General features: G+C 27.2%; 1 protein-coding gene across 1 annotated transcript in view; it reads left to right on the forward strand.

The window, feature by feature from the left end:
* The window catches only part of LOC105850865 (ras and EF-hand domain-containing protein homolog), a 65,918-nt gene that overhangs the window by 32,760 nt on the left and 19,672 nt on the right, over nucleotides 1–13,486 (forward strand). The window contains exons 3-7 of the mRNA XM_065791063.1: nucleotides 8,423–8,569; nucleotides 10,361–10,451; nucleotides 11,184–11,342; nucleotides 11,419–11,606; nucleotides 11,693–11,782. Coding sequence (XP_065647135.1) covers nucleotides 8,423–8,569; nucleotides 10,361–10,451; nucleotides 11,184–11,342; nucleotides 11,419–11,606; nucleotides 11,693–11,782 — 675 coding nt within the window. The remainder of the gene's footprint in view (nucleotides 1–8,422; nucleotides 8,570–10,360; nucleotides 10,452–11,183; nucleotides 11,343–11,418; nucleotides 11,607–11,692; nucleotides 11,783–13,486) is intronic.

A 13,486-nucleotide genomic window follows, 5' to 3' on the forward strand; every position in this document is an offset into this window, starting at 1 on the left:
GTATATGGAAGTCAATCAGTCAGTATTATCAAGACAGTTTAACGAAGTGAGTTTTATCAAAGTGTTTTATCGAAGAACATCAATACAAGAAGTGAAATACAACAAGAGTTTCATTACATCAATACAGTCCACATCCAACCAAGACGTTGTGTTCCACAGAGCATTATTGTATCATCACAAGGTAAATGTAACACGGTAAGCCTTGAAAAGCGTGATTATTTATTTTTATTATTTTTATGACTTCAAGTGCGAAAATGGCTTCCGACAGTCTTGGTTTGGAACTAAGAAAGAAAATTATTGGCAACTACGTAAGATGAATGTCACAAAAAAGTATTTGTGATAAATATTGCGTGAAAATATGGACCGTATCAAGGCTATGTTCCAAATATTGTTCTACGGGGAAGTTGGCAGCAGATAACAAAGGTGGAAGACCGCGTTCCACCACTTCTAGAGAGGATTCTATGATCGTCAGATCCGTCAAAAAGGATCCCTGGATATCATCAGTCGAGATACAAAAGCAATTAGAGCTGCCTGTATCGGACCGAACAATCAGACGACGTGCTGTTGAAGCCGGATTGTTTTCTCGACGCCCTTAAGCAAAACAAATGTTCTTGCTTTAAAGGGACTAGAAAACAATTCGAGACAATAATATATAATATAAACTAGATGTCTGACTTGCGGGATTTCATTGGACGAAAAATGAAGCCACTTTTTTGTATATTAGATGTATATGTATTCGTCATTTATAAACATTTTACAATGTTCTTGTTTTACAATTTTCATCAATAAAATTTAAATAAAAAATTAATAATGACAGGAGCAAGTAGAAGACAGAAGTCTTGTCATCAAGCCCCTATAGTAAGCGTAAAATATTTTTTACAAATTTCTCATTATATAAATTTACAGATACCCGTTATATAAGGCAAGTTAATACATAATTACAACAAAAATACGGTTAATTGCAAAAATTAAATAAATAAATAAAGTAAGAAATATTACTTTTTTTTTTTTACTCAAAAATACAAAAATATGTTTGTGTCTGTTAATTCAAGTAAGTACTGTTTAACTATATTTTTAAAATAATTTATTGAAGTTATTCTTTTCATATTTTCATCAAGAACTGTTCCACAGACGAGGTTCTCTATATGAAATTGAGTAATCAGTTGTATTAAGAGTTGACTTAAGTAACGGTGTATACGAACACTGTACCGGACCACACCGGAGTATAAAAAACAACTTTAGTAGAGCGAAACATACGTAAGTTATATTTGTGATACATATATACAAAAAAAAATTATACAATTAAAAATAAAATTTTACTTTAAATTAAAAATAGAGACAGGCGCCGTGGAGTATTCATGCTTCGACTTACTAAAATAGGGACGGGCGCAGTAGAGTGTGCATACATCGGCTGATTAAAATAGGGACAGGCGCAGTGGAGTGTTGCTACATCGACTGACTAACATAGGGACAGGCGCAGTGGAGTGTACATGCAAATGCAAAGGGTTTTTGGTAAGGGCAAGCAGTTCAAAAGGATAACTTATTAATCTCGTAAAAAATTTACCGCTCTTCTTAAATTCAAGAACATGTAAAATTTATTTATGAAATTCTTTTTTCAAAAAATCAAAAACATTGATATGTGATGGGGGTTAGCGCGCTTAAATGCTATAAAATTCTGACTAAATTACATATTTTTACTTGTGGGTGCACAACTAAAATTGTTATAAAAATTTTAATTAAAAAAATTTTTTTTTTTTTGTATAAATTTTTATTGGATATACAGTGGTGGCCAAAAGTCTTGGAACAAAACATTTAACGACCAAAAAAATTTATTTTTGATCTAAAGTATAAATTTTGAAAGTTTGATGCTTTTGTTTTTACATAGCAATATGTTTATAGTTACATATTTGTATATTGCGCAATTTATTATCGTTTTTTATTATTCATAAGCAATTTATCAGCTATATTATGCCAGAACTTTCACCTAAAAAAAGAGGAATTATTGCTGCATTATATGAACAAGGTTTAGTTCAAAGAGAAATATCTGAAAAGCTTGGTTGTTCATTATCAACTGTAAGTAGAACTTTAAAAAGGCATAAAGAAGAGCCCCAATTAAATTTTACTTCAAAGATGAGATCAGGCAGGCCCAGAGCAACCACCTCAAGAACTGACAAACTTATTGGCCGGATCAGCCATGCAAATCCACGGCTATCTGCACACGAGATTTCAAAAGAAATTTTTATTGAGAAAAAAGTAAATGACCGAACAGTTAGAAGAAGACTTTTGGTTGATTTCAAAATGAAGGCATGCAAGCCAGCAAAAAAACCTTTTCTATCATTAGAAAACCTAAAAGATCGAAAAATATTTTGTAAGCGCTACAAAAATTGGACTGGAGAAAATTGGTCTAAAGTTCTTTTTTCTGATGAAACATGTATTAAACAATTTAATGTTACAAACAACTTTGTAAGAAGACCAAAAAACTGTAGATATATGCCAAAATATACAGTTAGCAGTGTCAAGGCTCCTGTGTCTTGTATGGTTTGGGGTGCTATTTCTGCCAAAGGACGTGGGCCATTAAGGATAATGCCCAAGAATACCACAATAAACAGCAAAGTCTATTTGGATGTTATGAAGGAGAAGTTGCCACCTTTCATGCAGATCTTGAACTGCACTCATTTCCAACAGGATGGTGCACCATGCTACACAGCCAAAATTGTAAAGAAGTGGTTTGCTGATGAAGGAATTCAAACCCTTGAAAATTGGCCTGGGTCATCACCAGATCTTAATGTTATTAAAAATTGTTGGCATATTATGAAAGTAAAAGTTGCTGCTAAAAAGCCTAGATCCTATAATGATTTAGTTGAAGCAATCAAATCAGTGTGGATCCATGAAATTACACCAGACTATTGTACAAAACTTGTTAACAGCATGCCAAAACGTATCCAAATGGTAATTGACAATAACTATGCTTCCATTAAATATTGAACTTTTATCACGTATGTGCATGTACCTATCATCTTTAAAATTGTTATAAACACTTATTTTATTGAAAAAAATAAAAAAATTTACTAATAAATTGTTTTTCACACATATATATTGATTTCATAACATAAAATATGATGTTCCAGGACTTTTGGCCACCACTGTATGTATTACGAATCTAACTTAAGGATCGTCCATAAATGCATATTTCGCTCTACTAAAATTGTTTTTTATACTCCGCTGTGGTCCGGCGTTGGTCCGGCGCGATCCAGTGTGGTCCGGTGCAGTATTCGTATACACCCCTTAGGTAAATTAAAGTTATGGATATTATTTATGCACATTACATATACTTCTACTGACTTGTTTTTGTTTAATATATACATTTTTCAATGCTGAAGGGCAAGTACTTGCCCAAGCAATATTACAATAGCTTATGAGCTATGGATAAAAGAGTAATATAAATCTGTTAAACATTTTTTACTTAGTCGGTGTTTTGTTTTATGCATAATGTCTATACTTTTAGAAATTTTGTTTTTAACTAGCGTAATATGATTTTTCAAATTAAGATGTTCTTCAAATATTATTCCTAAGAGTTTACGTGATGAAACTCTGTTTACTATGTTGTCATTTATTGTTAGCTGAGGAGGTTGCAAAGGCAAGTCATCGGATTTAGATCGGTGATGAAATAAAATGTACTTAGTTTTACTGATATTCAAAAAGGGTTTGTTTGATTTAAACTAGTCATTAAGGTTTTCCAACTCATAATTTACAGTAAAAATATTGTTTTTATATTGTAATTGGTATAAAAAAATTAGTGTCATGTTTGAGGATATTTTGATATCATTTACGTAAATCAGAAATAGCAAGGGTCTAGGAATAGAACCTTGAAGAACTCCACAGCTTATTGTTTCTTTGTACACGTTCAATCATAAGATACTCCTTGTTTTCTATTTTTAAGGTAACTTTGTAGCCATTTTAAGCTGCTATTTATTACTCCATATGTTTTTAGTTTGTACAAGAGAATTTCATGATTTATAATATGGAATAAAAGTTAAAAATGCAAGTTTAGAGATTTAAAAGTTCTCATTAAGTTAAGATAATTCAACAACACGTTTTTATAATTATAAAATACAAAAATCATGCGGTAGTGGTGTCGTGGTAGAGCGCTTGCTTTATAAGCGAGAGGATCTGAGTTCAATCCCTACCACGTCCCTGGTAGTACCGCGCTCAACTTGTTTCTCCGCGCAGCGGCCTTGTTCGTCAAGGTTCGTGTTTCGGAATAATAAAGTTGAGAGAGGGTTATAACCACAAGTAGCCTCCTCATCTGTAGTGGCCTTATCGGCCTTTGGGAGGTGAAGTAACAAAAAAAAAAAAACAACAAGAAAAAAAAACAACATATAAAGTATATAATTATAAATTTTTTTATGAACCTAGGTTTATTAAAAAAGTATTATAATTCATAAAAATGCTTCAAAAGTGTCTGTCGTTTCATCTATCTAAAACTTTAATCTCTTTCTAATTGGAAATGAATTTAGGAAACATAAATTTAGAAGAATTCTAATTTCCTCTTTAAACTTTTACAGAAATAGTATTTATATTTAAAATATATTTACTTCATTTTAAGTATAGAAAAGTTAAATAATATTTGTTTACAAATTTAATCCGCCATTTGTAAAAAGGACAAAAGCTGCTTCACTTTTCGAATCGAAGTTAGACATCTAGTTTATATAATATATCATAGGTTCGAGATAACAAAGGTTCGAATCAACTGGTATTTGACTTATTGGAAATTTACTGTAGTTAGGTTAATATTTTTGTTGTTATTTTTTTTTTAATTTCATGCTATATACAATGTTCTTATATCTGAAGATATTGTTGGCTTCACAACCAAAAATAGGCATAAAAGCTAATCTAAAGTGTTAACATTTTTGTGTATCAAAAAACTACTTAAGCGCTGAGTTTGCAGTAACCGGATTTAAACTCGTATCGCTTTAGTATCTAACATATCTAATAGATAATCTATCAGTCCAAGTATCTAAGTATCCAAGTATCGCAACTGCAGTTTCTCCCCCTCCCCTTTTTAAAAATCCATCATTTTAGGAAAATCATACCTATTTTTGCAAATCACTATTTATGTTCTACATTCATTAAATGCCATGGCACTTCAATAAAGTTGTTCAGCGAATAGCCAACAGAATTAAAGGTCACTTGAAAAGATACAATAGAAACAAATCCCATCCTAATAGTGGTTCCAAGCTTTTTCAGTGCATTGTCAACTTCAACAGCAAACATTTGTAAAGTTATTGAAGAAACCTTTCAAACATAATTATATATTATAAAAATGTATATATATATACTAATAAAAAATATAATATATTAGTATGTTAGTACTGTGCAGGGGAAATAAGTTCATTTTAATACCACTGTTTTTAAAATAACATTATTTAAAAAAAATTTAAGTTGCAAGAAAATTTTTTTTTATTTGCTAATTAAATGTTTCTCTTCAAAATCTTGAAAATTGAATATCTCCTTCAGACAAAATTAGATGATTTTGTCAAGTGAATCTACCGTATGTAAATAACCATCTTTCATATTATAGAAGGATGGGACCATCCTTCCTATTATAATAAAGTTATACCTATTAAAATTGTTTTTCTCTTTGGTTATAAAGAATGGCCTACTATAATAACTGGCCGAGTAAACGTACGACTTTAAAATAAACTGTAGGCAAGTTTTTTTTTTTCCCTATGTTTTATTTATAAATTTTAAATTAATAATTTGTAATATGGCGCATTCCAAAAAAAGAACGTAATCTTTAAATTTAATATGGGATTAGTTTTAATTTTATATATATTAAATTTGCTTCCTATTTACAACTAAATTATTAGAATTAAAGAATATGGTTTTTAAGTGTTGGGCCGACGTGTATTTCAGGCACCCCCTCTTGTAGACATACTAACGAGAAGGAGGTAAGCAGAAGATAGTATGGCTCAAAATGAGGTTTTAAAGTTTCAAAAAATGCAAACCAGACATTATATTGATGTAATGAGAATATGTAAAGAAGCACTGCTACATCAACTGATTTAGATAGAGGGATACTGCTACATCGACTAAGGGTTGTAGGCAAATGTAATTATCTCTGCATCCAGTGATCATTGTACAATGTTTTAAAGTCTGTGAAATTTTTTTGCCTTACAAATAAAAAAATTGTGTATGAACGAAAAAAATGGGATAACTGTAATACCTCGAGATTATATTCCAGATAGCTCAAATTAGGCACTTCAACATTACTAATACCATAAACAAATACCATAAATTAGAGCTAAATATTAACATTTAAAAAATACCAAACTTATTGCTATATTATTATTAGCTGAAAGCTCATGCAACTTTTAAACCACAAAATTCATGATTTTTTTTCATGACTTTTGACGTTTTTAGCAATTTAACATTTTTACGTTATTATAATGCTACAATTGATTTTGTTATTAAATCAAAAAAATGCTAAATACTTTCAAAAATATTTAGATTATAAAATGACATTAATTTTTGAATCAAATTATTTCTAAAAGTAAAAAATCTTAAAAAATTTTTTTTGGTACTAACGTTAAGCTGTGGTTCAACTTTTTGCAATAAGTAAATAAAAAATTATTGTATTTTAAATCATTGGTTGAACGATGGAAGAACATACACCTCAAACTATTTTGTTGGCATAGAACATCAGGTCTTTTTTCTTCAGCCGTGTTTTATCGATTATCAATATTATGCTCTCAAATGTTGAAGTGCTTACTTTTATTTATGAAGATCATTGGCCTGAAGACCGTGAAAAATTTTTAGTTTAAGGAAAATAGAGACCAAAACACCCACCATCTGTATTTTCTTGTGTAAATCAAAACTCCAATTATGACTTCCCTAGGGTTGCCAGATGTCTGGCTGTTACGAAGGAAGACACAGTAAAAAAAATTTATATTTACTGGTTTGGCAGATCAGGTGGTAACTATTTAATAAATATTCAGCAAATATTATATAAATTTGACATTAAAAAAACAAAACTTTGTTTGAATATTAGTATCACTGCTATTGATTTAGAAGTTTCATCAAGCCATTAGTGTGACAAATGTAATTATGTAATGCAAGATGATGTTCAATGCGTTTCATAGTCTTGCGGTTATTGATAGCAATTTTTCTAAAGAAATTAAAATGTCTTTGGCTAATATTGTTGGCTATGTCAGCAATGTAAGCCAAAGACATATTTGTATATTGAAAATGTATGATATATATTTGTATACAGAAAATGTATGATATATATATACACACACACACACACATATGTATATATATATACATACATATATATATACTATATATTTTTCTGGTAAACGATTTCATAAATTAACGATGCGATAAGAAATGTTATACTTACACTGTTTACATATAAGTTTGAACAGCTTTAAAGCAGTTACACTTATATTAGAATTAAGTACAAAAATGTTTGTTAAATCAGTATTCACTTTACTAATAAGTTAAATATCCTAGTATAGAATTTGAGCATCTAAATTTTGAAATAAAGTTTTTGCAGGGGATGAGAAAAATGCTTTATAAATTATTGCAATCAGGTTACAAAAGTTTTAACAAGAGTAAAGTTAATAAAAATGCTAATAACTGCCAAAAAGAACAAACAAAAATAAATTTTAAGAACAACACACACATCTATTTTACTTTTGAATAAATATTGTTAAAGTAAACATTTAAATTAATTACTTGCAAACTCATATACAAAAAGTCAGCTATCCAATTCAGCAGTTTGCTTATTTTTCCATAAGCAGGTAATTTTATTAGAAACTTATTATTTATTTTATTAGATGCAAAGTTGAATCAAAATTTATTATTTAGTCAAAGTAAGTCATACAATATTGCAAAAAAAACAAAAACTAAAAGCAGTGCTCCACAATCTTCATTACCTCACAACAAATGACAGCATTAACATAATGATCTATAAAGTAAAATAGTATTTGATTTTGACAGCATTTGATAAAAATATCAGGATGTGCAAGTTACTAAATTACTGGAATCTCTGTTATATAGATTTAATAATCAACATTTTGTAATAGGTTGAATTTTCAATTATTGGTTAAGTGGTCTCAAATTCTGATATTTTGCTTTCAATGCTTTAGTACTTCTAATAATTTCACTTTATCTTTTTCTTTTTTATATATGACATAATTCTTGAAAAAGCTGTGAGACCTTAAAATAAACAAAATATTTCTGAAGTGTTATAAATTAATTATAAATAGTACTTCTAAAAACATTTAACATACTGACTTTATTTATTTGTTGTTGATTCATCATATTTACTAATATATAATATATTATTGTTTCTCCTTAATATGTTATGTTGCTCCTAAATATAAAACAAAATACAATAAATTTTTTTATTTAGAAATCAGGTTTTACATTATATATGGCAACAGATTGATACATACCAGAAATCCTTACTACTACCACTTGAGGATTTTTTAAAAGGAATCATAGAGGAGCATAAAACTGTATATAGAAAATATCAGGATATAGAAAATACATTACACTTGTAAGTATATTTAGTTACAATTATATTTTTTAAGTTAAATGTGTAGTTAAACAAATTAGTTTACACAATGTTTAATTTTATAATTCTTTGTTATTGAAAATAGGTTAAAAAAGTAAAACTAAAAAAAAATGCACAGTTTTGTTTTTATAAAAAATTTAGTTGGCTAAAGATGTTTTATATTTTAAGTGGGTTTGTGGATTTTTGCGTGAGTTTTTTGCTTTAGTTAGTGTCACACAGACAGTCATGGAAGCTATTACTCTTTCTATAAAGTTTTTCTCAGCATTATATTAGTGTGTGTGTTTGCAGTTGCTACTTCTGGTTGTAACTATTTTAACGCTTTCCTGATGAAAAACTCTCCTAAGGGCTTAAGGTTTTGAAATCATTGCAAGAAATCAATGCAAAATCAATGTTTGATATTAAGTTAGACTTTTTGTGTTGATTAGTTAACTGTCTAATGCTATTGATATCTGTAAATTGTTATTTCTCCTTATTCTTAGATGACTAAATAATTTTATCTCAGAAATTAGGTTTTAAAGACATTTCAAATAATTTACAAGAATTCTCATTAACAAAGGCTATTAAAGTGCATTTCCCTTTAGCTTATCTCTTGAATTAAATCATAATATTATTCCTGACATTCCAGATAAACAGGTTGATTCATTGCCAGAAGTTCTAATGTAAACCTACTGTTGCTAAAGTTATTTTTCATTTAAAATTTTCTGCAGCTTGTGGTTTCGACAACATTTCTTTATTATGTAAAAGTGTTCTTAGAACTCTTTTTAATGCTCTGAACAATTTAACTAGAACCTTAACTTTTAAGAAGGTTTTTGTAATGCATTTGATTGAAGTTGTGAGGTAGGGACTTAGCTAGTGGTTTTCTCCATCTTGTCATATGGTTCTTCATAAGTTCTCATAAGTTTCTTCATAAGTTCTCATATGGTTCTTCATAAGTTCTCATATGGTTCTTCATAAGTTCTCATATGGTTCTTCATAAGTTCTCGTCACATTTAAATAATTTCAAATTTATAGATTCTTTTTTAGTTTCAGTGTTAATATGTCCTTATTGCAAACACTCTTCTTCATTTCCAATAACCTCTCCGGTACCACATGGTTCCATTTTTGTCCCCTATTATTTCTTATCTACATTAATGATCTTCCAGATATTCTTGCCTCTTAAGTGGCCCTATTTGCTGTTGATACAACTATATATTATAATCTTGATAAAAAATCATAACTAAATAATACCTCATATTTGTCCTTGTATGCCCTATATATGACTGTTGTCATGTTTGAACTAGGTCTTCTAATGATGACTTTTTATTGTAAAGTAATATCTTTCTCTGTTTTTTACAAATACTACCATAGTTGTCCCTCAAATAGACATCTTTTGATTTTTCAACCAAAATTCAATCTCATGTAACTCTGTTGCATTATTTGCTGTAACTTCATCTTTGTTCATGCTTAAAAAACTTATATATTTTTACTGCAAACATCATGCTTTCAAATTCTTTCTGTTTTTCTGATTCATATTATTGCAGCTTTTTAATTCTTTTTTTGTTGCTCCATCTTTTTGTATTTCCTAATAACTTTCACCTTGAATAGTGTATCCTTTTAAACTTAAATAGTGTAGCCAGTAGTCTTGTAGAAGGTGAGTTAAAAAAAAAATCATGGCAAAACTAAATATATAGCATATAATGATGAATGCAGATAAGTTTGTTATCTTCAAGGATAAAATTCTAATATATTTATAAGCATTTATTTTAAAGATGAATTTTTTAAAATTGATTTTAGAAAAATAGCACAGCAAGAATTTGAATTAGAAAATATATATGAGGAGTTTGATAGAACAATGAAAGAAGAGAAAATAAAAAACGATAAAAAGGTAAAAAATTTTATAAAAAACTATTTGATGTGTATCTATTATAGTTGTATATATATATATTATATTTGTGTTTATTATATATCTGAAAAAATTTTTAATGTGCTTCTTTTTCTCTTCTTTTTTACTTAAATGCAACACTTTTTTTATATTGTTTTACTTTTTTTTTTATTGCAACACTTTTTTTATATTGTTTTACTTTTTTTTTTTATATGCAACATTTTTTTTATATTGTTTTACTTTTTTTTTTAAATGCAACACTTTTTTTATATTGTTTTACTTTTTTTTTTATATGCAACACTTTTTTTATATTGTTTTATTTTCTTTTTAAATGCAACACTTTTTTATATTGTTTTACTTTTTTTTTTAAATGCAACACTTTTTTTATATTGTTTTACTTTTTTTTTTATATGCAACACTTTTTTTATATTGTTTTATTTTCTTTTTAAATGCAACACTTTTTTATATTGTTTTACTTTTTTTTTTAAATGCAACACTTTTTTTATATTGTTTTACTTTTTTTTTTATATGCAACACTTTTTTTATATTGTTTTATTTTTTTTTTAAATGCAACACTTTTTTTATATTGTTTTACTTTTTTTTTTAAATGCAACACTTTTTTTATATTGTTTTAGTTTGTTTTTTTTTAATGTAATTCTTTTTTTATATTGTTTTATTTTTTTTTTAAAATGCAACACTTTTTTTATATTGTTTTACTTTTTATTTTTTTTACAGTATATGGAACGAGAAGAATTGCTAAAAATACAATTTCGTAATGCATTAGATATAAAAGAACAAAGTTTTCAAGAGTATGTAAAAAATTTAATTGAATCAAATGAAAAGCTAAAAGCATATGAAGTAGAAGTATCAAAGCTGATCAATTGTAATAAGAAAGTAAGATTACCTATTATAACAATATAAATACTGTAGAGTTTATTCGAAAGTTAATAAAGTTTGAAAATAAATTTAGTTAGAGGATCAAAATCAACATCTCTTCAGAGAACAACAGGCTTTGAACTCTACAATAGATATTATGGCACAAGAAAAAGAGTTAATGGAGCATCGAATATCTTATTATGAAGAAAATAATCGAGAATTGCAAGAGATAAACAATCAATTTGTACTAAAATCAGAACAAGAAAGACAGAAGTACATTAAGTAAGTAATTTTATACACATATTTTTAATTATTTTTTAAAATGTTTTTTCCAAATATTTGTGAACTAAATAATTTTTTAAACATAGCTTCATTCGCCAATTTAAAGATATGCTGGAAGAAAAAGAATTTCTTGAAGCTAATTTATCAAACTTATCATTTGAAAATAATGAACTAAAGTAAGATATTTTTAATTATACTTTTTTTATGTTTTTATAAGTAATGAATTTATTTTGCGTTAACAAAGTTAAAACTTTTTCGTAAATTTCTTAATTGAACACAAAAATGACACCAAACCATAAAAGTGCGGAAAAAAAAGTGTACATGTAAAACATAACATGAACTATATACTTAGTTATCATAATCAACTCTGCAGAAGGATCTGACTGTCTAATATATTTATACATAATACATAATACAAGTGCCAACCATGTTTCAGCTGGTTTACAGTTTTAAGTATCGTCATTGAAAAGTTTTTATATACTTGGCTGTACCTACAGTCATATAATTTTCTTTGATTATTATAGGGTGTTTTTAAATAGATTTTTCTGGGACAGATGAAAAATTGCACCTTTATTTTTTTTCTAAATTTTTGTCTAAATGGTGTCTTATTTTGGTGGAGTTAACATCCAACTAAATGTTATCTTCTACTTATACCTTTTTTCAGCTTAATAACTAGAATATAGCAACATAGAGAACATAGCATTTGTAACATAGAGAATATTTGAATTTGTATTGTCAAAAGCTACAGCTTCAAAAGTTTCCATACTGTTTAAACTATCATAGAAGTCCTTTAGTTACATTTGCTTTACAAATTCCAGTTCCACTCGTAATAATTTTATGCAATTGAATATTTTTATGCCTTTCCGCTTGTGCAGTGAATATGTAGATGTTCTTCTTTTTCAATTCCAGGTAACCAACTTTATGAGAAAGCATTTCTTTATTGTTTTTATCATCAACTCCAATACTTTTTAATTAAAAAACCTCTTCAAATGTTTGATGTCAAGTTTTTTGCCTATTCGACACTTCTCATTAAAAAAATTTCTTTCTGTAAATGTTATTTGTTTTATCAGTAACTGTTTCTATGCTAAAGTCGATTCGTAATCCTGTAACTAAATGAGCAGCCATATTGTTTCTAATTCCATAACACATTACTGTTTTTGCAAAGATCAGCAAGAGTTTGTAATTGCATAAAATAGACATTTCTTCATAAAACTCTGGATCACAGTCATTTTTAACATTATCACAATTATTGTCATTTGAAAAAGGTTAACATCACACTAAAAAAAAATTACCATAGTTATATATTTTAATTAATTAATTTACTTAGACCATCAGTTATGTTATTTTAATAGCGCTGAAAACCCCATACCAAGTCCCAGATGAGAAGTACTTAAGTACTAGTAAGAAATACAATAAATACCCAACAAAAAAACAACAAAAATATTTAAAATGACAAAAGGTATTGAAGTTTAGTTATTAAAAATACAATGAAATAATATTAAAGTTAAAAAAAAAATGAGTGTAAAAGTAAAATAAAATGAGCTAATTATATAATCTCTAAACTCATGTTATTATGCTGTTATGTTTACATGTGCAACATATATATATATATATATATATATATATATATATATATATATATATATATATATATATATATATATATATATATATATATGTATATATATATATATATATATATATATGTTGCAACATATATATATATATATATATATATATATATGTATATATATATATATATATATATATATATATATATATATATGTTGCAACATATATATATATATATATATATATATATATATATATATATATATATATATATATATATATATATATATATATATATATATATATAT

Source organism: Hydra vulgaris, chromosome 02 (assembly GCF_038396675.1).
Source record: "Hydra vulgaris chromosome 02, alternate assembly HydraT2T_AEP".
Classification (NCBI taxonomy): Eukaryota; Metazoa; Cnidaria; class Hydrozoa; order Anthoathecata; family Hydridae; genus Hydra; species Hydra vulgaris.